General features: G+C 47.9%; 1 protein-coding gene across 1 annotated transcript in view; it reads right to left on the minus strand.

The window, feature by feature from the left end:
• Positions 1-4,172: 4,172 nt before the first annotated feature.
• Positions 4,173-27,415, minus strand: part of ERICH6B (glutamate rich 6B) — a 42,366-nt gene continuing 19,123 nt past the window's right edge. Inside the window, 9 exon segments of the mRNA XM_087864910.1 lie at positions 4,173-4,312; positions 4,315-4,492; positions 6,984-7,209; positions 9,160-9,312; positions 9,475-9,560; positions 16,627-16,805; positions 21,401-21,462; positions 23,299-23,435; positions 27,087-27,175. Coding sequence (XP_087721036.1) covers positions 4,173-4,312; positions 4,315-4,492; positions 6,984-7,209; positions 9,160-9,312; positions 9,475-9,560; positions 16,627-16,805; positions 21,401-21,462; positions 23,299-23,435; positions 27,087-27,175 — 1,250 coding nt within the window.

Consider the following 27,415-nt stretch of genomic DNA (forward strand, 5'->3'; position numbering starts at 1 on the left):
GTGTATATGGATTCTTTTTAAAAATAATTTTTAATTGAAATTTTTATTGAGCTAGCTTGTGATTGACATGTGGTTGTAAGAAGTAATACAGGAAGACGCTGTGTACCTTTCCCCCGATTTCTCCCAGTGGTAACATCTTGCGAAAGTAGAACACATCATCACAAGCAGGATATGGACATTGGTACCCTCTGCCAATCTGTTCACATTTCCCCAGTTTTACTTGTACTGTGTGGATTTTTTTGGTAAGATAATTATTGTGGAAAGACATTTTTGAAGCCTCTTAATGCTTCATTAGTTGAAAGATAATTTAATTTTTTCTTTGCGAAACTGCCAGTTTCCTGAGTACTGTCAGCACACACAGTCGTGTTGCAATTTAATGTTACGGAAGTAGTAATAAAAACGAGTTTGTATTTCCCCCCTGATTTAACAATCCCATATCTTTAAATTCTCTTCTGCTATTTATTACTTTTCAAGAAAGAACAGTCAACCTTCATTTTTAAAAAGGGGCCATTCGTTAGAGAAACCAGGGTGCGTTGGTGAGAGAATGTTACTTCTCAGAAAGCAGGAACTCTATTGCTTCCTTTCTGGAGCACTTGTCTCCCAGTAGTGGCTCGGCCCCCAGCTTGTCTGTCTGCTGATGGCATGTGGGGGCCCTGTGTGTCTGTGTGTCTGGTCTCGGCTGCTCCTCTGCTCCTCCGGGTCATGAGTGCACGCGCCAGAAGACCTCAGTGTCTCACTTGGGCAGGAAAGGGCTTTGTCAGAAGGAAAGGGAGGACTGGGCGGCAGCAGACCAGAGGCTAGAGAAGCAGAGGGATAAGAGCAGGAAATACCACCGATGTAGAGACTTCTTCGGAGCAGAAGGAGTTGGTGCGGGCTCCACTGCTGTGGCAGGTCCTGGACTGAGCTTTCATCTCTGGCAGGCTCAGAACAGTCTCTGTACCAGTTACTGGTTTAGGGCCTCTCAGCGACAAATCCACCTTTTTTGGCCCTGCTTTGAGACTCTGCGCCTGGATCCCGAGAACATTTCTACTTTGCCCGCGGGTGCAAAGTTAGGCTTTGTAGGGTGCTGGAGGTACACTGCAAGGCACAGGGGAAAGGGGTCTCCCATTGCTGGTGCCTCTCTTTTTCCTTCTACATGGCTGCTGTGGCAGTTGGGGGGCTTTGGGGGTACTCGCTCTGTAGTGCGTTCTGATATCCAAATAGGAAGCTGGCAGACCCCCAGCACTCCAGTGAAATTCCCCCCAGCCAGCGGGCTGTGGTGCCATCCTTAGCCTTGGTGCTGTTGGGGGCTCTTCGGGGTTCTTCGTTCCCTCCTGGGTACTCCCAGCATGCACCCTCACCCCCACTCTTCATTGCATGACCCCTTCCCTCTCACCCAGGGGACTCTGCTGTGCTGTGCTCCTCCACGAAGCCACAGTTGCATTGGTTTGCTATCGTTTGCCTTTCTGACTCCCAGTCTGTAATCCCCCTGGGGGCAGACAACCTGTTCTTTTCTTTCTGGCCCTTGAGCACACGGTGGAAGCTCAGTGTGTATTTGCTGCATGGCCTAATTAGCTACTGAATTCATTAGTAATTTTGTGGGCACTGGACGAGGCTCCATTCGCCTTGGGGTGTTCACTGATGGTTACTCATCAGGGAACCCTTGTGTGTAACTGAACAGGTGGGTGCTCATGAACAGCCCAACTGCCTTCATTTTCATTTCCAGGAGAAGCAGGTTTTCTGCCAAGTCACTGAAGATAAAATGATGGTAAGTCAGAATTTGTCCCGTCAGGAGGGTGAGGGCCTGGGAAGGGCCTGGGGTGTGAGGCAGAGAGTGTTACAGGTTGAATTCTGTCCCTCCACCCCCCACATTCCTGGGGTGGCGTTCTAACCCCCAGTACCTGGAAATGCGGTCTTATTTGGAAATAGGTTGTTGCAGATGTTCCTAATCAAGATGAGGCCATACTGGAGTAGATCAGGCCCCCTCCAGTGTGACTGGCGTCCATATAAAAAGGGGGACTGTGCCTCAGAAACACACACACGGGGAGAGAAGGTCAGGGGAGGTCTGGAGCGCGTTGGCTCCAGCCCAGGACCCACCAGAAGCCGGGTGGGGCCGGAACACACGCTGCCCTCGCGCCGTCTGAGGGAAGCCCTCGATCTCGGGCCTCCGCGGACGGTCAGTTTGTGGGGGAGGGCGGCGCCCAGGGCAGGGCCTCCAGCAAACGGACGGGGCGGGGCAACTAGATCTGTGCAGCTCCCGGCCGGCTGGCGGCTGTATTTCCTTCCCAGTCTGTGAGGGGGTTCGCTTTCCCCTGTGAGCACGCTCCCTGATTCCTGTGCGATCTTGTCCAGTCTCCGGCCACCCCGGCCCAGAGCTGCTGGAACCCCACGACTCTGTGTGAAATCTCTGGTCTTCGAAATGTCGGCAACAGAAGATTTTCAAAAGGGGCTGACCAAACAGAACAGCTCTGCGAAGCCGCCTGTTGACGAGCTCCGCCTGAGTGGAAGAGTGATTTCAGGTTCGCGAAAGGACGACGATCGGCAGGGGAGTCGGCGCGAGAACGCACTCGGCGTGCGCACCGAGCGTAGTGCTTTGTCGATGCTCCCTTAAGCCCTGGCGTTAACTCTGTGAGGTGAGCGCCATGACTGCGCTCCTGTCCCACGTGAGGAAACCTGCTCACCGCTTCGCCCGAGTTCGCACGGCTGCACGCGGCGGCACCGAGACCCCGGGCCAGGCCCGGCTGGTCCTTCGGCACCGCGGCAGCCCGCCCCAGTCCTGAAGGAGACACGGGCGCTGGCTCGGAGCCAGCCACAAGCTTGGCCGGAACTTGCGTGTTGCTGAGACCGACCTAGAAGCTTCTGCCTCTCGTGGCGGGTAAGCAAAAGGGCTTCCATGCACTCTGAGCATGAGGGTGGAACGAGCAGGGCACACGAACTCTGACGTGGGCGTGTGAAGGTGGGCTGCTACGGTGGCCGTCTGTGTCATTTATGGCTCGCTGCCTTGCGCCACGGTGACTTGTTCTGGCTGAGGATACTCTGGGCCAACAAGTTGTGGCGAATAGTGGGAGTGACCACGGTGCCCCCCACTGCCCTCCTTCACCTTCAGTGCTGCCTCAGGGGCTGGAATGTCGTCCTTCGGGGTCATGAGGACTTCGGTGAAGGTTGGTGGCAGGCAGTGTGAGATCCGCAAGGGGGCAGGGCCACGAAGGTGGGGCTTCGGTGTCATTGATACGGCAGGGAATGGCCAGTTGCCAGGCTGGCTGGGAGGAAGGGGTTTCCTACCCCGTCTTGGTTTCGGCTGCAGTGGGAGGTCATCCCGGGAACTTGTGGTGTCCTGGGATGTATAAAAGTCACACTGTAGGGGGCTGCCCAGCTCCTGAATCCCCCTTTTCTAGAAACTCCTGCCCCTCCCTGTGCGCAGGCCTCAAGACATAACGCCACCCTTCCTTACCACGTGGGGCTGCACCAAGAGTGGCTTCCTGATCAAGCCAGGCCAATCAGAGACTGCTGGGGTCTTTTGAGAGAGATCTGGGGGCAAAGCCACATGAAGTGGAGCACATAGACAACATATCTTCAGGACAAGAAGAATGTCACAGAGATGAGAATAAAAGTCCTCTGGCTTCTGGGGCCTTCCATGCTCTGATCCCTTTCTGAGACTCATTGCACCTTCCATGCAGATGACTCGTTTCCCATTTTGCTTTACCTACTTGAATTAGTGACTGTTACCAGTGAGCACAAGTGTCCCAGCTAGTGGAGGGGGTTTGAGTGTGTGTCCTTTCGGGCTCCCGACCAGCTCCTGGGTTAGGGGACCTGCTGCAGTCTGGCGTTGGTTTGCTGTCAGGGTCTCCCTCTGCCTTGGCAGGTGTGGGAGAGGGGTGTTTGTGATGACATTAGGGTTAGTGAGAACCTCTGGGGATATCTAGACCCATTTTTCTGACAAGGAAACTGAGGCATAAAGCTACTTGCCCAAGGTCACATAGTCAATGATGGGCAGAGGACACAGACCATCTGTGTCTCAAAAGGCTGCAGAAGGACTGCATTTGAGTAACCAGTGGGGGCGCGTGGGACAGGAGTTGATGGGTATTGCCTATCGAAATAACTTGCTCCTTGTGCTGTCAGGTGAGGGTTTTTCTGCACCCAGCCAGATTCTTTTTTCAAACCAAGAAGTTGTAATAAGTCCCAAATGACAACTCTCAAGAGACGTACATAGGGCTCTGGGGTTTCCCTTGACGCTCCTGATAGCTGTCCCAGGACAGTCTGCGGTGGCTGGAAACCCTGGCACAATGTGGTGACTGCCCTACTCTGGGAGGTGAGAGTTCTCCTTCAGTTCTAGTTTGTTGATTGGCAAAATCCTGGCAGCATCTGTGAAGTTTTCCAAATCAGGGATGGTCAGGAAATTCAGGATTCTACTCATTTTCCCCAGGAGGACCTGCATCTTCCGAGCCGTTGAACCAAATTCTACCTCCAGGATGGCCTTCTCCTTCATTTCACTCAGAGCCTCTGGGGTTATGAACTGTGGGAATTCACAGAAGGATAGGTGAGGATAAATGCTGCTCAGACATCGTGCTTTCCACCCCAGGATTAGGCCCCTTGACCAGGACCAAGCCTTCCCTGCAAACTTCACTCCAGGGCAGATCTGTGCTCCCAGCCTTGCCACTGGCAACACTTCCCTCATTTGGCCCTGGCCTGTGTCCACACAGCTACAGAGACGGGCTGAGGCCACACTCAAGCCTGACCCCAAACCAGTGGGTTACCAGCTCCTGGGCCCTTGTGTGGCCTGTGTTGCAAAGGCTGTGTCTTCCTGGGGGTGTCTGGCTCCTCCCCAGGGATTCCCACCATGGGAGTGGGGTGGGGGAGACAAGCTCTGCCACAGCTGGGAAACTGTCCACGGTGTCTGCCTGTCAGTCCCACTTCCAGTTCAGGCTCTCCGGGAGTGTGTCTGGGTTTTGCTGATAAGAGGCACTGCCCCAGGGAAGTCAGCTCTAGGCCAACTTCTCCCTTGGTTTGTAGCCTACAGAGGCTGAGCAAAGGGTCTTCCGGAGGGGGAAATAATAAGGATCATACTAGGATGTTCTGTTTCTGTGAGGTGTCCAGCTTATGAAATGCTTTCACACGAGTATCTTATTTAAGCCTTACAACAGTATGGTGTCCATTTTAGAGATAATTATGGGCACAGAAAGTGCATGAGGCCTGCCTGGTGTCTCACGGGAAGTGGAGGGGCTAGTATGTTCTTCCAAGGGTGCCCTGGCTGCCCGGCCTCGGTGGACTGGCTCACTAGTCATACGTGTGCTGATTTGCTTCATTTGCCGCCCCCCCCCCCATCCTGCATTGGCCCAGCTCCTGGGGCTGCCAGGCCTCCTGGGTTTTCTGCCTGCACCAGCCCTCATCTGCCCTTCCTGGGCACTGGCTTCCTTTCCTGGCCCCCTCCATCAGTGGGACCCCAATGTCATCCAAAGGCCAGGAGGCCCAGGTCCTCATACCCTCTCTACCCCAGCTCCTCCCGTAGCTTGTCACTGCTGCGTAGGGGGTGGCCAGTGGATGACTGGGGATGGTACCGTGTACGTATGTGGCTCCTCTCTACCGGGTTGGCTGCTCTGGGAAATCCAGGGTAGGTAAGGAAGTTGGGATGTGATTATTTGGGATTTAAAATGGCAGGCCTTGCCGGGCCTGGGGACCAGCTGTCCAGATCTGCTTGGAACTTTCCCAATTTGAGCACTCAGAGTCCTATGTCCTAGAAAACACCTCAGTCCTGGCAAGGTAAACCTACCACATTCCCTACTCTCTTTCCCAGTTATTTCATATGGTGTAATTTTGCCAGAGTCTGCTGTTTCATTGCTACCTCCATCAACCTACTCTCTGTCTGCTCACCTCCCAGGAAACATGTCTGTCTGTCTGTCTGTCTGTCTCCCTAGGCAGGCAGTCCAAATTTCAGAGACCTCTAATGCCTCTCTGGTGGGTCTGTAAACAGAGTCTTCGGTGAATGGGGAAGGGAAGCCAGAGCAGGAGCAGGGTCTTGTGTGGCTCTCAGCGGGGACCAAGGACACCCTATTCCTCTCCTGAACTCTGGGCCTAGGGGAGGGTCTCAGGAGCCCACCTTCTTGCCTGCTCACAGTGAGAACTCCCGGGTACAGACTCTCCATTTGTAGGGGGTTGAACTGTGGCCTCTAAAAAATATGTCTGACTCCTAACCCCCAGGACTTGTGAAGGTTACTGTGTTTGGAAAAAGGGTATTTGCAGATGTAATGAAGTAAAGGATCTCAGGATGAGGTCATCCTGGACTTTGGGTGGGCCCTACATCCACTGTCTGGCGTCCTTATCAGAGAAAGGAGAGGGAGATTGGACACATAGAGAGACACAGAGGAGAAGGCTGCGTGAAGGTAGAAGGTCAGAGGGATGCCGCCACAAGCCAGCGGATGCCCAGGGTCACCAGAAGCTGGGAGAGGCAAGGAAGGATTCTCCCTGGAGCTCTTTGGAGGGAGTATGTCCCTGCTGACGCCTGGAGTTCAGACTTCTAGCCTCCAGAGCTGTGAGAGCATTTGTCAGGGCAGCCCTAGGACGTGAACACACCTTTGCTACTTTCTTGCCCAGCCCAAGGAGAGCCCCCTGAACTCCCAGGTGCTCCTTTGTTTAGGAGATGAGTGTGTTGGGGGAAGAGAGAAGAGGACACCAACGGCAGGCCTGGGGACATAGATTTCCCCCTGGTTTCTGTCCCTGCCAACTGACAGGGTTGATGTGAGTGTCAGGTGAGAAAATGTATGTTGACATCTTTGTTTTTTTGTTTGGCTTGCGGCTGGACTCTTTGAGGCTGTTTCCTCAGCTCCACATCTCGAGGTGCTCAGAATCTTGAGGTGCTCAGAAGGTAAGTGAACACCTCTGTCAAGCCTCAGGTCAACGAAGGTGGCCATGTTTTTCTCTGGGTGGCAGTGATGGAGAACCTGGCCTAGAGAGAGGCCTGTGGCGTGGCCCAGGGGGCAGCTACCTGGCAGAGGGAGTGGAGACCTTACCTTGTACTTGGTGCCCAGGTTTAAGCAGATGTGCTTCTTTTGGTGGCTGAAGCAGAAGGCAATCTTATCCTGGCTCCTGATTTGTACCTTGATGTACCGGTTGATTTTCAAGGAGATGGACTGGAAAGGGGGCGCGTGGACATGGAGGCTCAGATCCCACCAGTTCCAGGCCTTCTGGTGTTTGCCTTTGGGGAAGAAGTAGCCCAGGTTTTGGCTCAGGCTCAACCTAGACCGAGAAGGGATCAGGCAACCATGGCGAGTGGCCCGTGTGCAAGGAGCAGGGCCTCTTGTGTGGTGAATGCAGGCCTGTCCCCCTGCCCCCGCCTCCCTGCCTCCTTCCCTTTCTCTTTCTTCCCGGCCTGGGCTCCCACACCCGCTGACCAGCACAATCACCTGGGAAGCTTTTAAAGAATGCAGATCTCCCCTCCGAAAGAAGGGGAATCTGCAAGGTGAGGTCAGCCCTTCCCCAGTCAAAGCATCATTCTTCCCCTTGCGTTTTGATGGGCTGAGGTTCAGGGATAAGATGGGGTATCTCTTATATGCCTTATTTGAGAATTTTTTATCTAAGTGCTTTAGTTTAGGCTAAGTCCAATGTCAAAAAACTTTTTGCCCATAATTTTTTTTAAAAGATTAATTAATTAATTAATTAATTTATTTGAGAGACAGCACAAGCAGGGTGAAGGGCAGAGGCAGAGAGGGAAGCAGACTCCCTGCTGAGCAGGGAGCCCCATGCCGGACTCCATCCCAGAACCCTGGGATCATGACCTGAGCTGAAGGCAGACGCTTAACCGACTGGGCCACCCAGCGTCCCTTTTGCCCATAATTTTATGTATGACTCTGGGTAAGTCACTTGTATCCTCTGAGTCTAAGTTTCCTCATCAAGAAAATAAAAGTAGTTCCTAGAGTTCCCTAAGGTCTCTTCTGGCCCTAAAAGTAAGTGTCATTATGGAGAAGAGGCCCTGCAGAATGTAACCAGATACTATTTGAGGTCATTGGCTGAGTTTCTTGCCACTGCTTACCACCTGATGCTTCTTGTACCTTTCAGACATGTTGCTGTACAAAAGGCCCTCAGGGCAGGGCAGATACCTCTGAGAACAAAGGGGTCAACAAGGAAATAGTGTTTTAAACTCAAGGGAAAGAAGAAAAAAAGAAAAAAGAAAGAAAAATTAAAGAAAAAATAAAAAACCAAAAAAACACACCAATAAACCTCAAAGAACATTTGAGAAAATATTCTTAAGGGGTGCCTGGTTGGCTCAGTTGGTTAAGTGTCTGACTCTTGGTCTCAGGGTTGTGGGATCAAGCCCCAAGGCTTAAGACTCTCTCTTCCTCTGTCCCATTCAGTCCCTCCACCCCCGCCTCAAATAAGTAAATCTTGAAAGAAAGAAAGAAAGAAAGAAAGAAAGAAAGAAAGAAAGAAAGAAAGAAAGAAAGAAAGAAAAAAATATTCTTTAAAACCAAGGCTGGCAAAGTAAAAATATTTTTTTGGAATTAAAAGCAAAAATCTGGTTTTAACTATCAAGAAGAAAGGAAGTATAAAGTTGATGCAAGATGGCAGGCATTTCCCAATCCATGACCACTTAGTAGGGAAGGGAAGAGGGAAATACTGAAAAAAACCCTAAAACGAGCACTTACCCCAAAAAGATGGAGAAAGATTTTGAAGTTTGATTTGTTAAGATGAAGTTTCCCACCATGGCCAGAAATGGGAACTTAAGAACTAAGTTCAGTGATCATGAAATACTTAGAAGTTTGTGTTTTGTGCACGATACATGTGTCTCCAAAGCCCTCACCACACCCTCCTCTCCGAGGCACCTGGGACAGCGGGGCACTCTGTCTTTCTAAGGTAATTCTCACCAGGCTTGACTCTCAGGAAGTGTAGAGGACATGAAGCCAATAGAAGTGGTCACCCTCAGTTTCTGATCGCTATTTCACCCTTGGGGAAGCAACGGTGACAAGGAGAGTGCCTTCCCTGAGGTCAGGGACCTGGCTTGCTACCACCATGATACCCATCTCTCCACCTGCAACATGTGCGGGTTGAAGAAACAAATTCACAAGCTAATGAGGGAGAGAGAGAGACCTAACCCAGTGAGGGAGGATGGCAGTAGGGACTGGGAATCAAACCTTAACCACACTGCCTCTCCGTGGGGAGGGGTGTTTGGGACTCTCAACCCAAACTTACCAGATTTCTCTGTTTTCATCATAGAAGGTGGCATGGCCAGAGTTGTTGATAAGGGCCTGGACACACCTTTCTTCACTGTCTTCCAGGATGATGTATGTGAACTCTCTCTGTTGTGTACTGAGGATGAGCATAGCCAGGCGTCCTGATGGGTAGCTGGAAGACAGTTAAGGCACACGCAGCCCCTTGGGGTCCCTGGGAAAGGCAGAGCCCTGCAGAAGATGTGGGCCTCAGGAAAACCCACACCCCAGCCCTGAACCACCCACTTTTGAGGCACCATATGTGTCAATATGAGTGTCCCTGGGCTTCAGCGGATACTGTATCTGGCCTGATCCGTCAGGAAAGAGGATTTGGAAGACAGTCTCATTGGGGTAGAGAATTAATTTTACATCATGCTGATGCACCTGGGAAGAAAAGATGAGCTTATTATAAAAAGTGCACAGGGGCTGATTGTCCCAATTCAGAGTATGGTGTTGTCACTAGAGTGCTTGGGATCAGTTTACTCTATGAACACCCACATTACCACTCCACCCATCACTACCCCACCCATCACTTGCTGAGGATTCTGGATAGGAAAGCTCTCAGGGCCTCCTCAGTCTACTTGTCCATGTGACCAGGAGGCTGAGATGGATCACTGTGTGTACGTGTGTGTGTGCGTGAGTGTACGTGTGCATGCAGATTTTAAGCTATCATTTCAATCCTCTAATGGTTATTGGCTGTTAAAAGATTTTATTTATCAGAGAGAGAACATGAATTGGGGGAAGGGGCAGAAGGACAAATAGACTCCCTGCTGACGGGGACGCGGTACTCGATCCCAGGACCCTGAGATCATACCTGAGCCAAAGTCAGACGCTTAACCAACTGACACCCCCAGGGGCCCTGGTTATTGGTTGTTTTAGTTTTCTAGGGCTGCTGTAACAAAGTAACACCAATGGGGCACTTTAAAACTACAGAAATTTGGGGCACTGGGGTAGCTCAGTTGGTTAGGCATCTGCCTTCTTGGGTCATGGTGCCGGGGTCCTGGGATCGGGCCCCGCGTCAGGCTCCTTGGCGAGGAGCCTGCTTCTCCCTCTCCCTCTGCCGCTACCCCTGCTTGTTCTCCCTCTCTGTCAAATAAATAAATAAAATCTTTAAAAAAAAAAAAAAACACAAATTTATTTTCTCGCAGAGGTGGAGGCCCGAAGTCTGAAATCAAGGTGTCCTCAGGGTTAGTCCTTTCTGGAGGCTCCGAGGAGGAATTTCTTCCATGCTGCTCTCCTGGGTTTTGGTGATGACCTGTGATCCTTGTTGTTCCTTGGCCTGTATATATGCATGACTGCAATGTCTACCCCCATCTTCATGTGCCGTCCTCCCTGGGTCTCTGTGTGCTCATGGCCATCTTCTTTTTTTTTTTTTTTATTATATTATTTTAGTCACCATACAGTACATCCCTGGGTTTTGATGTAAAGTTCGATGATTCATTAGTTGCGTGTAACACCCAGTGCACCATGCAATACGTGCCCTCCTTACTACCCATCACCAGCCTATCCCATTCCCCCACCCCCCTCCCCTCTGAAGCCCTCAGTTTGTTTCTCAGAGTCCATAGTCTCTCATGCTTCATTCCCCTTTCTGATTACCGCCCCCTTTCTTTATCCCTTTCTTCTCCTACCGTTCTTCCTAGTTCTTATGTTCCATAGATGAGAGAAACCATATGATAATTGTCTTTCTCTGCTTGGCTTATTTCACTTAGCATTATCTCCTCCAGTGCCGTCCATGTTGCAGCAAATGTTGAGAAATCATTCTTTCTGATAGCTGAATATTCCATTGTATATATGGACCACAGCTTCTTAATCCAGTCATCTGTTGAAGGGCATCTCGGCTCCTTCCACAATTTAGCTATTATGGACAAAGCTGCTATGAACATTGGGGTGCATATGGCCTTTCTCTTCACTACGTCTGTATCTTTGGGGTAAATACCCAGTAGTGCAATGGCTGGATCATAGGGTAGCTCAATTTTTAACTTTTTAAGGGACCTCCACACTGTTTTCCAGAGTGGCTGTACCAACCTGCATTTCCACCAACAATGTAGGAGGGATCCCCTTTCTCCACATCCTCTCCAACAATTGTTGTTTCTTGTCATGGCCATCTTCTTGAAAGAACACCTGTCACACAGGATTAGGGGTCCACCCTGCTTTAGCATGACGTCCTCTTAACTATACCCTTAAAGACCAATTTTCCAAAGAAGGTTCTGTTCTGAGGCACCAGGGCTTAGGACTTATAACTTTGTAGGAGGATACAATTCAACCCATAACATTGGCATTATTCAGGGTTTTTAAAATCTCTTCTTGAGTCAGTTTAAGTGAATTATATTTTTCTAGGATATTGTTCATTTTAGGTAAATTTTCAAATTTATTGTCCTAAAACTATTGTCATATGGTGTTTAAAAAAAAAGAAACCCTCTACTACCTCTGTAGTTATGACCTTGTCTTCATTCTTCTTACTATGACTATCTTCTCTCCCCACCCCACCCCGCCCTTTTTTTTTTCCTGGATAAACCCCGCCTGAAGATTTGCCTATTTTACTAGTCTTTTCAGAGAGCCAGCTTTTGGTTTGTTTATTCTACTTGTTTCCCATTGTATCAATTTTTAGTCTTATTATCATTTACATACTTCTACCTTCTGTAGGTTTTCTATATTACTCTATTTTATTTTTCTAATTCCTTGAATTGAATATTGAACTCATTGGTTTTCACCTTTCTTCTTGATCCTCCTCCTCTTTCTTAATATAAGCATTTAAAGCTATAGCATTGCTCTCAGAATACCATTTTAGGGGTTTCCCACACATAGAAATGTTTACCTTTCATTCCATTCTAAATATTTTTGAATTTCCAATATGATCTCTTCTTTGACACACAAGTTATTTGCAAGTGTGTTTTTAAATTTGCAAATGCACAAGTTGCTTTGGGTGTTGTTATTATGACTAATTAAAATTCACTGGGATAAGAGCATAGTCTATTGAGGGCTTCAGAGGGGAGGGGGGTGGGGGATTGGGATAGGCTGGTGATGGGTAGTAAGGAGGGCACGTATTGCATGGTGCACTGGGTGTTATACGCAACTAATGAATCATCGAACTTTACATCAAAAAATAAATTAAAAAAAAAGAGCATAGTCTATGTGATATCAGCTGTTGAATGTTTGCTGAGACTTGTTTTGTGGCCCAGTGTGTCATCAATTATTGGAGCTGTTTCACGTGTGGCTCTTTCCTTGTGAAGGACACATGTCTTGTGTTGCCATCTGGGCATGAACACCCAAGCGTCTGGATTGTCAGGATGAGCTGGTCTCCCGCTTCTCGCCCTCCGCTCCCCAGCACACCGCCCCACCTCACCCATCCCCTGCTCACAGGCTCGCTCTTCGGCTGTTTCGTTTCCTCTCTCTTTCTAGTGTTGATTATGTCCTGTACTTTCTTACACACCCTACTCTGCATTTCTGACACTTTTTATGTGTCATCTACATTTCCCGGATGTTTGCAGTAGGAAGGCTTTTCAGGTCATCTAGTGTCCCACATCACACTAAATGGGTCAGCGGTTCTCCAGCTATTATTTTCAACCATTGAAAACCCCTTTGTTCAAGAAAGCTTTCAGCAGAAGGCCCAAATCTAAGACGATCAAAGACGAAGATGCAGCCATCTGAGGAGCTGGGACCATGGGCTCCTTAGGGCATCCTTGCAATGCCCGGGAGCCTGGGCATCTGGGTGAAAACCACTCAAGGTGACACAGGTCCGAACACTGACTCCATCCCCACACCCAGCACTGCACCGAACACTTTCTTCCACACAAGGACCCTACAAGGTAGGCACGGTCATTGGCTCCCCTGAAGATGAGGCTAAATGGCGTGCACAAAGTTGTCCAGTGAGAGGAGAGCCAGCGTCCAGCGATCTGCTGCTCGCCCACAGGCTTGTCCGGGGAACATGCTGCCTCCAACTGTTAAGCTCTCGGCTACTTCCCACGTTCAGGCTACACATCACTGCTCTTTTCTTTTTTAACCTAAAAAAGTGCTTTGTAAAGACATCAGGGGCTGGTTTGCTCCCGATGGCCTGGGAGGAGCTTCTAGTTATTGCCCGTGGGAGAGGATATTTGTATTTTAGGTCTTATTTTCTCTCATTGCCTGAAAGCCAGACTTTCTCAAGATGCTGTCTGCCTGTCAAATTCAAGGTTCATAGAATGACATTTTCCTAGTGAGGAGGACCTCACGGGCAAAGCAAAATCTCTGACCTGGAGGTGGAGCTGTCACATTTTCTCTCCCTGGGAATTATATAATAAGTGGCTTATCTAAAAGCCAACATCTCATCACCATTTGTATGGGGACAGAGCCTGAGACAAGGAGCTAACAGGTAAGAGAGGAGGCACCACGTCTCTGGCCCTTCCTTCAGTTCTGCTGCAGAGGAAGCTTTGCCTGTCAGGCAGGGCCCTGTGCTGTGGGAGACCGCTGTCCTGCAGAACTGCTGGCTGCTGGGCAGGCCAGGCTGGACTCTGCCTAAAGGCCAGCACGCACTTACAAACAGGGCTGCCTGGAATTGAATGCCCATTTGTAAAAACCAAAAACAACCTAGTGTCCCACTCCTCATGGGCCTCTTGGGCAGCCCGATGTGTGTGGTGGGTTAAGAAGGAACCCCGGCTTAGAGGTCTTGGTGAGAACCTTCCCCTTGGCTGCAGGGAGGACATTTAATATTGGTTTGGGGACAGACGTGCCACAGGAGCAAAAGTGCTGAGGCAGGACAGGCCAAGGATTATGGGAAACCTGGAGTTCACCTGCCCAGCTGGAGTGAGAAACCAAGTAAGGTTTCACTGATATATTGGAGATGGGGAAGCTGAAGGCCTCTGAGGGCTTCCAGCACCCTCACCATTGCATGTCTGGTACAGCCTAGAGAGTCCCTTGGCTCTCCCTTGATTTCTCATTCTGTGGGAGTTCTGGCTGGTCCACTGACTTCCCTTCTTCATGCAGGCCCAAGAGATGAAGGGATACTGAACTTTCCTTTCCTTCTCTGGAGGCTGAAAGAGTCATACCTTGGTTGACAGTGTTGGTTTCTGGTTCTTTCCTGCTTTTGCCTCAAGGTGAGGTCAGCCTCATCAGTTTAAGATGTTTGGTTGCTTTTCTGTTTAGTGCAAACTGTTTTCATTTTCCCCTGCGACACACAGCAGAAATCCATTTCCCAACTCTCTTGCATCTAGGGGGTGTCATGTGACTTCTTTTGGTTGATAGAACTTAAGCCTAGACCATGACTTCACTTCCTGTCCCTACAATGGGACACAAAGGACTCCAAGATGGCAGAGACCCATAATGAAAGAGCCCAGATCCCCAGGAGCCAGCCTCGAGGAGAGCTACTCAAGAGAGCCAGGAGACTCAAACCAGATGTGACATGAGCAAGAAACATATATCTGGTTATTAAGCCTCTTAGCTTTGGGAACTGTTTCAAGAGGAGGCTCTATGTCCGTGTGGCAGCCATTTAAGATTTTTTGGGTCTCACTCTCTTCAACTGTAAAGTAAAGATAGCAATACCATACTTACCCCATGAAATTGTTGGGAAGAGCTCAGCTTAAATTACATGTAGAAGTGCTTTATTACTTGCACAGTGTTACATAAATGTGAGGTTCCATTAGGCTCTTGTGGTCTCCAATTTAGTAAATAGTAATGTAGCATTTACTCAGCCGCTCAGGCCAAAATTCTTAGATTCATCCTTTCATCTTCTCTTTCTCTCACATGTATTCAGTTAAACAGAAGCCTTTTTGATTCTTCCTTCAAAAAATATCCCAAATCAGACTGCTTTCTACCACCTCTAGTGCCACCGCCCTAGTTGAGATGCCCATCACCTTTCACCTGAATTGATGCCCTGGCTCTCAGCTGAACTTCCTGCCTCTATTCTTGCCCCTTAAAATCTATTCTCCGTACATAGCCAGCAAGGTTCTTCTAGAGCATAAATCAAAATGATGTTCCTCCCCTGCTCCAGATCCTTGTGACTCATATCATCCTTAGGATAAAATCTAAAGTCTTACTGTGACCCACGACACTCTACCTGACCAGGGCAACTGAGCTCATTCCCTAGCCTTCTCTCACTTGCTCACAGCTGTCCTTGAGCTCTTTGCTCTGCCCCTCATTTCATATGTGCCTGGACTCAAAGGGTACTTCCCCACCAGCCCTAAGGGTATGAGAGCATTCTCCTCTTGGACCAATGATTTATGAGCCCCTGATGCTGCTTTATCCATGACTCCTAACAATACCTGACGTAGCACTCAACAGTTTGTTATACGTTGACTGTCTCCTCAACTGGAACGTAAGTTCCATGGGCACAGGGGCTTTTTTTGTTCACCCTTGTATCTTCACGTAGAAGAGGCCCTGGGGCATAGTTGGTTCTTACTTTATGTATTCAGAAAGCATAAAGCCTATCACATCCTCCTCATTTCCACTTCAGTGACTCTTTTTTGAGCTTCAGACCTGGTTGTTAGCTCACTCTGAATGACTCCAATATTTTGAGATGTTTTCACTTATGTATAGTATCCAAATATTATAATACACATTTTTATAAATGTACCATGTGTTTTTTTTAACAGGCCTTATTTTTTAGAGCAGATCTCAGCAAAATTGAGCAGAGAGTACAGAGATTCTGATATGTCTTTTGTCCCTACACCCATGCGCAGCCCCCGCCCCCTCACCCCAGCCACATTTTACACCCGGCACCACAGTGTCCATTAGAGTCAATGAACCTACACTGGCACATCATTATCGCCCAGAGTCCATAGGTTACATTAGGGTCCCCTCCTGGTGTTACATATTCTATGGGTTTGGAAAATGTTATAATGGCATGTGGGTCCACCATTACTGTATCATACAGAGTATTTTTACTGCCCTAAGAATCCTCCACGCTCTGCCTATTCATCCCTCCTTTATATTGTTTCTATAGTTTTGTCTTATGGTTGGAATGACTCTAGGACTTGTGTCATATAGTTGGAATCCTACAGTATGTAGACTTTTCAGATTAGCCTCCTTGACTTAGTAATATGAATTTAAGTTTCCTCCATGTCTTTCTGTGGCTTGATAGGTCATTTCCATTTAGTGCTGAGTTGAGTATTATTCCATTGTATGGATGTACCACAGTTTATTTATCCATTCACTATGTGATTGATTTTTGATATAGATTTTTAATTTGTTAGGGGATGGAACTATATATTATATATTTCCCTTCTTCTCCTCCCAGTCCCATCCAGTTGCCTAAGTCAGGCCCTGTAGGGAGAGGAGTCTCAATGAACCCTAGGAAAAGCCCCTGTTAATCTGCCCATAACCCACACACTCAAGTGTGCCTCTCTACGTTGAGCACATTGTTCTTGATTTTATTCACGTTGTATATTAGTTCTGACAGCTCCCCGATGGTGTGTGTGTGTGTCTCATCTGAGCAAAAACCCCACACCAAGTAAAAACACCAATGCACTGCCCTACCTACCTCAGTCTTGCTCTGTACCCAGTCTGTATCTATTTCTATTTTCTTCTTATGACGAACAACACGACGGGTTTTTTTGACTTCTGTCACAGACTCCTTGACCTGTGGTGGTTGCTTCCATAACTGAAATGTGAAAGTAGACGTAGCTGCTGCTGCTGCTGTGGTTCTGGGGTTGAGTAAGTCTGGTAGAGAAGGGAAAGAGAGTTTAGACCTGTCTTAGGGCACCAAAGAGAGTGCGAGGGTTTGAGCTGTTGGCCATATTCCCCCAAGTAATGAAGGCTGCCCGGGAAGTAGAAAGAGCAAACCTTTGGAGAGAAATGTAGGCGTTGAATTTCCAGCTTTTTCATTTTCTGCATTCATTCATTCAACATATATTTATCAAGAGCCTACAATGTGCCAGCCCAGTGCTAGATGCCAGACACCATGGTGAAGACCACCCAGACCAGACGTGGGGATGCTGGCGGTGATATACCAGCCACATGCCAGTAACCAGTGTGGCTGCTAATTCTGTTCATTTAAAAAATAGGCAAAAGTGGGGAGTCATTAGAAAAAAACTTTAAACATGTTATTTTAACTTAAAACATAAATGTGCATCAGCATGCCATTTTAAAACATAGGGCAAGGTCTTTCTTTTGCCGGTGGCTCTGATGACGGGCTCCGTGATAGTGATAATTTTTGCTCAAAAGCACGTTCATAATTTATTATCTATAATTTTCAGTTTTGGTGGTTTCTAAATAGTCTGGATGCAGAATCATGGACTTAAAAAAGTTCTATCTGTTCCCTGATCTTTAATGTATGTTTTGTCCACTTCTAATTTAAATCAGTTTTTTAAAAAGCAATTTTCGTATTGATTTTTTTTTTTTTAAGCATTCAACTTAGTTTTCACAGCAACAAGTTTCTTTTTATCAGCATTTCTGTCCATTTTGGTAACAGTTGAATTTTGGAACTCAATGAGTAGGACCGCTGGGGAGCAATCCCTGGTTCCCAGTGACGGTCCACAGGCATCAGACAGGCAGTGGGAGCAGAGGGGTCAGGGCAGCCCAGTTCCCTTGGCAACTACCTGGGTCCAAGGGGAAGTCAGTTAAGAGAACTTACTTGTCCCCCCACTGGGGTCAACACTGCTGGAGGAGGTCAACGGGGCACGTGATCACGGGTTGACCTCTGACCTAGAGCCAGGCTATCAGAGGCTCCTCATCTATTCCCCGGCCTTGGAATGCAACTTCTGCCTGCCGGCCTTCCCACAGCCAGAGCTGTTTTCAAGGACACCGCCTTGAGAGAGCCGCATGTAGCCGAGACCATCTGGACAAACATATTGGGCCTGAACCCAGCACAGGCCTCTAGGTAAACTTGCAAGATCCTGGCAGGCGGGTGTGGACATCTTGTTTCTCAGCTGCCCAAGATGAGCCTCAGAAGTAAGTTCTCTGACTTATGGAAACAGCCACCTACCAGTCTGGAAAGGCCTTTCTTGAGTCTCTCCTTGCCCTCCAGTTTCTAATTTCACCTGGAGCACTCCCAAGGTGTCCTGTAGGGGCCGGGAGAGCTCACAGGAGGGGACCTGAGCGGGCCTGGAGGCTGAGGAGCCGTCTGGGGAGGGTAGGCTTCCAATAGGTGAGGGGAATTCCCAGCATAAGCACGGCGCTGTTGAAGGCCACAGGTGGACCGGGTTAGAGGTGACTGGTGACTCCAGGGAGGCAGGCAGGGCATTCCCGTGCTCACTCATTTAGTAAAGGTCTGTGTACCTGGGGGCCCAGAACTGTCCTCGGTATCAGGAATTGCTGTAGTCCCTGCTTTCCAGTCCATGCTAAACAACAAGGTGAATGGATACAGCTGAACATGCCAAATGGCTAGGAGTGCTTTGAAGAAAAGTTAAGCAGGGTGGGAAGGATGGAAAATGATGTGTGTGTGCACGGGCTTATAAAGGGTAGCCAAGGAAACTGTTTCTGAGAAGGTGACAGTTAAGCAGAAACCTGAATAAAGTGAGGGAGTGAGCAATAAGGGATATTGGAGCAAAGAGTGCTCTAGGCAGAGGAACAGCAAGTACAAAGGGCCTGTGGCAGGGGATGCCTGGCTCATTCCATGCAGAAAAAAAAAGCCAGTGTGTCCAGAGAGGAAAAAGTGAGGGCCTTCTAAGCCACATGAGGTAGGTGGGCATTTTCCTGAGGCAGTGGAGGGCCGATGAGGAGTTTTAAAAAGATTATCCTGGAAACAATGCAAAGGAAGGACTGAGAGAGGAGAAGAAGGGAGTCAGGGAGACTAGGGAGAGCTTCTTCCAGGGGAGAGGTGAGGTGCCTGAGGTAGAGTCCGTGAGAATGGGGAGAGGGGGTGGAAGATGGGAAAAGGAGGATGTAGCACCATGGTACGTCTGAGGAACTAAAGAGGCCACCAAGTAACTCAGAGAGGAAGCATTTCCTCAGGAAAATGAGGAGACAGAGGTGGCAGGGCAGGGTCATTTGGAGACCTGTGTAGGAAGTTTGGAAGCGGTCTCAGTCTCCCCGTGAGGACCACCTTCCTGCTCTGACAAATGATAATGATTTGTCAGAGGGCAAATGCTGACGTGAGCCCAGGCACTGTTCCCGAGTGTCCATGAGAAATTAATAGAAAGCATTTCTGAAAAGGTAAAGCTAAAAGAGGACATTTCTATGCTCATTTTGTTTCCCTGTCAGAATGCTAAAATCATGGACACTCCGGTCTGTGCTGTATATCCAGCTCTACCATTATGAGGGTGAGGCTTTAGGCCACCTTTCTGAGCCTCGGTTTCCTTAAAATGGGATGATGCTGTCTACACAGACCTATGGAGTTACTGAGAATAATGCCTGCATGGTGCTGGCCGCCCGGGAGAGGGTCCATATATCTGTGGCCTTCATGCAGGGAGTTTTGAATTTTGACGGCTCATGGTTCAGGCTGTGTAGTGTCCTCCCACGTCTTTTTCCAGACGAGATGGTTCTGAACAGGAAAGACTACATGATTTGAGAGGCCCCGTGCAAAAGGAAAATGCAGGGGTCCTTGTTCTAAAATTATTAAGAATTTCAAGACAGTGACAGCAGCAGGGCATTAAACCAAGCACAGGGCCTCTCTAAGTATGGAGCCCCGTGTGACTGATCCTAGGTCCCACACCCATGCATCCAGCCTGGGCTCAGAAACTGGAGTGTGCAGAGACATGGGTCTGTGTGCCTAGAATGGGGAATGGTCTGCATACTGGAAGTAAATGAGTTTGTATCTCAGAAGGGGCTGGGAGAGTTCTCTGGGACTGGTTACAACCAGAACATGGAAGGGTTGCCTTTTATCGATTTAAAGTGTTGCTTTTTTTGTATAAAAAGCTCAAATCTTCTAGGCTTCTGTTGTCCAGAGGAGCAGGGAGTGGGCAGGGGTGGTGGTGAGGCACTATGGAAATCCGGCCATATCAAATCTCATTTTCCAATTGGAAGTCCTACCCTGGCCATGTGACAGCAGAGTATCCTGGTAGGCCTTAATTTCCCAAAAATCATGCATGCCTACATCCATCAAACAAAACAAAACAAAACAAAACAAAACAAAACAAAACAAAACAAAACAAAACACTTAATGAGTGCCTACTGTGTGCTTTGCTGGAGGTGCCAAGGGATGAGAGACACAGGTGTCTACAGACCAGAGGAATCAGAACTGTGAGCAGTAGACAAGTATAACATCATAAGTGGAATAGAGGTTTGTTGTGTTTTGGCAGCTGAGCATCTGAACCCCCCTTTTTGGGGGGCACCCCACTGTGTGAGTCTTGGTGGAGGGCAGGTCCTTCCCACTATGGAAACTGAAGGTAGCCATTCCTTCTTCTCCTTGCCTCCTAACTCCTGTAAGGACACGGTCCCTAGTCTTAGAAGGACCCTACTTTTTCTCCTCCAGACACTGGCCTTTTGTAGTTCACTGAACATGCCAAGGGAATGAGCCGCAGGTTTGGCCTGAGAGGTCTTGGGCAGAATGTGGCTTGTGCCCACACAATGGCTGGATGATCTCAGGTAAGTCTCCTTGCCTCCCTGAGCCTTAGGGAGCCTTTATCCTGCTTCATGTGGTTCGGAAGATTTGTTTGAATCAGATAGAGTATGTGAGAGTACCTAGTCCACAGCAGTTACTCCCAAAGAGTTAGGGGCATAAATCGGGGAACTGGAACGCGGTCTTGGGAAGGAGTCTGGGGCTCAGAGAGAAAAAGCCCCGGGACTGGTTAGCTCTGTCACTATGTCTGCCATGGCTATTCTAGCCATTTCTATCGTAGTTGGATCTAGTCTTCTGAAAGATATGTGGTGGCTTTGAGTTTCTGAATGAATAGTCTCATGGCTTAGGCTCTTGGCCCAAGTTTTCCACAATTAGACATAAAAACACTGGCAACCTCCATGATTGGCAAACCTTAACAGCTGGACCTCAGATGCTTTCAGTATCTGGTAAAGGGGCTAATTCTTCCCCAAACTTTGTGTTAATCTAGGTAGCCCCTCAAATCTAGGTTAGATCCCTTCCTATGGGGCTCTATAGCCTCCTCTTCCCACCATAGCACTTAACACTTGCATGTGCGAATACCCCTGCTTTCTTATCTTTCCTCATCCATGCCTCCCAAAAAAGATAAGGCTGCCCCAGACTGTGTCCATCTTGCTTGATGTTTTATCCCTGGCAGCTAGGACCTTGCTAACCCAGCAGGTGCGCAAGCTAGGCAAGGAGCATTTCTGCCTCCTTTAGGGTACATGGCAGAAGGTGAGAGGCAGCCAGATGCCCACAGGAGAGCTGATCACAGGATGGAAAATGGGAGAATGGTTCTTACGTTCACGTTTCTTCATAATCCAGAGGATTGTTGCCTTGTATTTTTCAAAATTTTTCTTCAACCTAAAAGGAATGTGAATTACCTTTAAAAGCTGGGGCTAAATTCATGTGTACATGTCATGCTACACAGTGTAGACAGTGCTGGAGCCTGCTGGGTGTTTCTCGTAGTTGAAAAATCAGGTCCATGGCCCTGCTTTCAGAGGACTCTGTTTTCTTCCAGTCAGTACTCAGGAATAAAGGGACAGCACATGGTTTTGACTCAGTGCTTGCCTCCTGGACTCTAAGCTGACCCAAACCCTTTAAAATGAATTCAACAAGAGTCATCTCAGAAGCTAGGACAGGGCTGGGAGGTCCAAATGCAAGGCTGGCTCTATGAGTTAAGCTCGCACACCTTGATCTTTCAATGGCTTGTGCATATCCCAGTGAAGGTTACATTTGAGAATAGCTGGGAGGAACAGCACTGGACAGTCACTCGAGACCACTTTGCATGTAGTGGAAACATTTCAAATAATCTTATTCAAAAGGACTTATCATGAAAGCCACACTAAGGTACAGCTCTTCAAAATGATCAAGCCCTTACCCCCCTTGCATGTCAATATACAGAGCAAGTCATCTTGGGACTTCAATGGCTTGGGCTGTTTTACTTCCAAATAAGGGTGGTCTCCACGGTTCTTCCTGGTTCTCAGATCACAGCTCCTTTGAAAGGGAATGTGCTGGAAAAGAGTGAGCTTCCCAGGCTTAATTGGATCTGAGAAGAAGGCCTTTGAGAGGACACATTTTAAGTTCTTAGTTCGGATTCCTTGAGGAGAGCAGAATAAGTTAACCCCAAGTGACCCCAGGAAGCAAATACCTTTTGCTGGGAAGGGCTGAGCTGTTTTCCCTGGCAGGGAGCAGGTTTACTGTTTGTACTTTAGAAGCAATGGTGAAACTTGAGAACAAGCTCTTCATGGCCCATTTGTATCAAATGTTCTTTGTTTTATGCATGAGCACTTTGAATGGAATTAAAGCAGTTACCTAGCCTGCCATCATCTTTGAACAAATAAGGACCGAATTGGCAGTGGGTCTCTGGCTCCCGAACTCTACTGAGCCCAAAAGAGAAGTCTTCTTGGTTTTAGTGAAAGCTTCAACTCATTAAGGAGGTTGTGCGGGGCGCCCTGTGCCCCCACAGCCTGTTCCTTGGTGCCACTGCCAGAGTCTACAATAGACATATAGGAAACCCGAATGTGCACCTTGCTTGCTAAGGTTTCTGGTAGTTGGATACATGAAAATCCAGGTTTCTACATGCTACAGACTGGATGTACGAACAGAGTTCGGGAGCATTCTGTGACCTGGGACTGCAACAACTAGAAAGACATGGTGCCAGCGAGTCTGCAATAACCTTATTGTTCTCCACTCCAAATGGGGATTCTGGCCATGACTCCCAGGTCAGTGCCGCTCATGGCTTTTCCCACTCCAGGGAGCATGGAAGAGCATTAGCTAACCTATGATGAAGCTAGGGAATTTCTTGGCAGATGCCCAGGAGCTTCATCTCCAATTATCCCCTCTCTTACAAGTCCAGGGCTCTGAGCCTTGCTCCCCAGACTTCTGTATAAGTTCGTGGTCCCTCCAAGACTTTTCCTGGCCTAGATTTCCAACCCCTGTCACTGTCAGCCTTTGATACTGTCCCGAACCTCCCATGCTTGTAGATTTCCTTGCTTTTGACTTTTGGCAGCCAGATCGTTCTCTTCATCTGCCCGCTGCGCTTGCCCTTGCTCTTGCACCTGCTCTTTGACTCAGGGGACCCGCCTGCCCTGGCCTTGCTCTTTTCTCTGTGGTGGCCCAATTTAGACTTTCCCTGCTGCTACTCCTGGCCTGCCTGAACCCACTGACCAACAGCTTTTGATCTCTCCAGTCACTTACAGAATTCCTAGTTTCCTTCTGGTTTCGCTCTCCAGAATTCCGGTCACGGGGACGTCAATATCTTCTTCCTGTTCCTTGCGAGCAGCCATTTCACTGAGCATGGTCCTAAACACTGTCTGATAGGAGCTGCTGAGAAGCTGCAAAAGGAACAGAATGAAACACCCGGAAAAGAGGAATTAACGGCTTACCAACAAAGCATTTTTCCGACTCCCATAGGTGCCAGGTGAGATTTCAGCATGCTATTAGAAAAACACCAACAGTGGGAACAGTAGGGTGGCTAGCAAGATTTATTTTAAAGAATATTTCCATCATCCTCATACTCCTCACTCCCCAATTCGCTCAAGGTTTGCTTGTGGGGTTTTTTTTAACAGCAGCATGCCAAGGAATCTTTTCAGAGCATAAAACTACCCTTTTTCCAAATGTGGAGATGGCTATAGAGCATAAAAACGCTTCCATGATTTAAGAATGTAACAGGCTTTCTGAGTTGCAGGAAAGGCCTGGCAGAAACGGTTGCTTATTTACTGGTTGCATCCTGGTGAAGGATGGCAGTCTTCAGGAAGGCGGGGTAGCACCTAGCATGTTATAGAAGTGGACAATTCTGTGTTTAGAGATTCTTCCAAAGGAATGACGTTGCAAGCTGCCTTTTGATTTTGTAAATTGGAGCATTCTATCCCAACTCTGTGATGCTAATAACCACAACTGGCTCATAGGTGGGTCCTCACAGGAGTTTCTTTTCTGGATCCCTTTTGACAGAAGGTAAAATTTGGCTTGCTGTCGAAGAAAACCATGGCACTTTCCTGTTGCCCTGCTCACCTACAGGTTGAGGCTGTGATTGTGGTAGTTCAACACCTGATCATGTATAGCGTGCCATTACCTTATTAGCCTCCTGTAGTAAGTGGAAGGCCGACATACCCAAAGTGGCGTGTGGACTGGGACAAATATAAGAATGTAGCATGTGGTTGGCCAGGTTTTCTAGGTTGGGGGACAAGCTGGGGTGTGTCTGGTCTGGCTTGCCCAGTTCCGGGCCTCTGCATGCTCCTCTCCCATGGCAGGTGTTAATTAAAGGAGCAGGCTATTACATGGAGGTGGCTCTAATATGGCGGGGCCTAGGTGAGCAAACCGAAATCTAAGCCCATAGGTGGCTCAGCGTTATGAATCAAAACCTAAGGACAACCAATCACAAGCAGCCAATTAGGTGTTAAGCGATGGCCAGTCAGAAATGTCTCCTCTGCTTCTGCCTCTTCTTTATAAAAGCCTCTCCCTAGCTCCTGCCAGTGGAGTGCTCCTAACCACTTCTGGTTTGGTGCTGCACAATTCCAATCAATATATGCTCAGATAAACTCTTAAACGTTTTATACGCCTCAGTTTATCTTTAAATACTGGAGTCTGTGCTTCTGAGAAGGATGAGGTTAAGGCCTGTGGTGCTTCTTAATTCCTTATCATTGACAATTCTTCTCTTGGGATGGAGAGACTTCCTATTTGCCTAGGCCAGTGATCTCTCACCATCCCCTTTGGATTCTAAGTTTTGTTCACCAGAAAACATGGTGCCCACTGTGGTCCACCAGACAACAGACCCATTGGATGGGCCTCGTTGACGTTCTCATCCCATCTAGGCTGTGCCACCCATTCGATTTAGCCAGCATATGTGATGTCTTAGAGGTTTGCCCTATCTGCTTTCCCCGCCTGTAGAGTAGAACTATCCTTCTCACCATGGTAGGTGTATCGAGTACCCCAGTGATGAGTTCTCCATGCCCAGAGACTTCTGGGTGAATCTCTCATTCTTAAAATCAAAAGCATTTGCACAGCAAGGTTTGTGATGCATGGGCATGTCACAGAAATAAAACAAGCATATATAGTGAACTAAAAAGAGCGAAGGAATTGAATTGTCAGAATAAACAAAGTATAGGTTGATAACACCTATCCAAATAGAAGGACTTCAGCTCCTTCTCTTTAGTTTGTATCTTGGTCGTTTCCGGGATTCCTCCAAAAGGGACCTCAAAAGTCCACATAAACAAGTCTTTCAGCTGCAGGTACCACGCAGCACTTACTCTGTTCTTTCTGTCCTTCTCTGGCCCCACTTGTCCACATCTGCCACCTACGATGTTGCCCACAGTACTGCTTTCCAAGCTGAACAGCTGCCTGTCATGAGAATGCCAGCATCTGGGCAGGGGGCAGTGTGGCCCACCTGTCACACGGAGCCCTCCCGGTGTGCTGCGCATAAGCACATGGGTGATGTCTCCCCTCTGCCTGTGACAGCAGCTCTGGCCGCCCGGCACAGCGAACCTTGGCTGACAGACATGCTGGAGAGTTCTGAATAATTTAAGTTTCTAATTAAAACAATTCCTTGGGATTTCAGCTCTTGCTGAAAAATCTTTCTAAAATGCCTGAGCTTACTTTCCTGTCTTAGTAAATCCAATGAGGTGAATTTGAGTTCCAGAAATTGTTTTTTCTCCCTTTAATGTGGTTTTTCAGTATTTGAAAAGCAATTCTTATTAATATAATGTATACAGAACCAAGTGTGGACAGCAAGAAATGTAGGGCTAAATACGAACTGAGACCAGAAAATTTCCCAATTAAATACTACTACTACTACTACTACTACTACTACTACTACTACTACTACTACTACAACCAAATGCCTGTCTTTTTTTTTTTTTTAACTTTCTCTATTGTAAATTTAGAAAAATATATCTGTTTCATTTTGAGTTCCAGGGACACAAGATTTCACTCTCGTGCTTGTAGTTAGTACCTAGGATCCTGAGAAAGTTTCTTAGCTGTAATGGAAAAGATGCATACTAATGTTTCCAACCGGAATCAACATGCATTGTAAGTCTTAGAAGTAAGTTGACACAGAAAGTTAGAGCTACCAGGCTGTACCAGTAGGTAAAATATTCATGCAGGAAAGACAGCGTAGCATACTATGGATGTAAGGCTTATTCAACTATTATGACTTCCCATCTCCTCTCTGGTTATGGGCTCCAGCCGGGGAAAGGATGTCCTTTGACGCTCGGGGCTGGTTCTGCCCTCCTCTGCGGGTGGTGGCAACAGGACCACAGATCAGGGGAGGGTCAGCTGCTGCTAGTCACCGTGGTGTCTGCTTGCGTGGCAGAGGCTGCTGTCTACAGTGTCTGTCTTGCCAGGCTGCCCCATTCCTGGCTTTTTGGTTAGAGATAGCAGGCGTTTCTTGGGGCTTTTGTCATCTGTGCTTCTTGGGGTTTCTGAGTTGCTGTCTTTCAGGACTTCATCACCAGGGATAGATGAAGCAAAACAAAAACTCAGGGAACTCACTCCCACGTCATTCCTTGGGTCCTGAGGTTACTAGCCAGTCTGACTTCTGCCCACATTTCAGGAGCTTCTGTTTGTTTTATAGATAATGTCTAGGGTTTTAAGCTGTGCTAAGTGGGAAAAGTACCGCCACTCTATCTTTCTGGAATTGAACTTCATTTTTATTGAGGGTTTCTACAAAGACTGATTTGCTTTGACATCTAGATAAATTAAATGTTTTGTTTTGTGCTTTGCCGCCTTCAAACGTGATCTGGAGGGTGTTTATATTACCAGCAGGGCTCTGAAAGTAGGGCTGTGGAATGCTACATCTCGTTTTCTTCTGACCCACTTTGATGTAATATGTGTCATTTAAACTTACTTCTGTTTTAAGAAAAGCTCCCTTGGGCTGTACTAACACTGGAGCGAAGCTAGGAATCCCTGCGCTCTAGAGGTGGTTCCCGGCTGGCCTTGGGCCAACCCTACTCCAACATTTGGAGGAAGGTGGTCTTGAGTTTTTTACTTACCTTGTCATCTATGCCCTCAGCTTCCAATGAGTCAGTGGGCTCATTTATTAAATCGTTCCAAAAACTCTCTTTTGTAACAAAATCCAAGACTTTTGATTTTGGAAGTCACAGCAGAAGGAAAGGCATTTGGAAAAAGAACCACAACAAGAAACAGAAAAACAAAACCAAAAGGAAACAGAGTTATGGCATTTATCCTTGCCTGTTTAAATAAAAATGCATGCATCATTGTTAAGACTTGAAGTAAATTCACCAAATTACCCAAAATTCAACTTGGGGATATTAATAAAATAGGAATAAAAGGGTCAGTTTCAGTGGCTGACTTTAGAAAG

This window comes from Ursus americanus, chromosome 10, assembly GCF_024610735.1.
Source record: "Ursus americanus isolate L20-20 chromosome 10, mUrsAme1.1.p, whole genome shotgun sequence".
NCBI classification, from domain to species: domain Eukaryota; kingdom Metazoa; phylum Chordata; class Mammalia; order Carnivora; family Ursidae; genus Ursus; species Ursus americanus.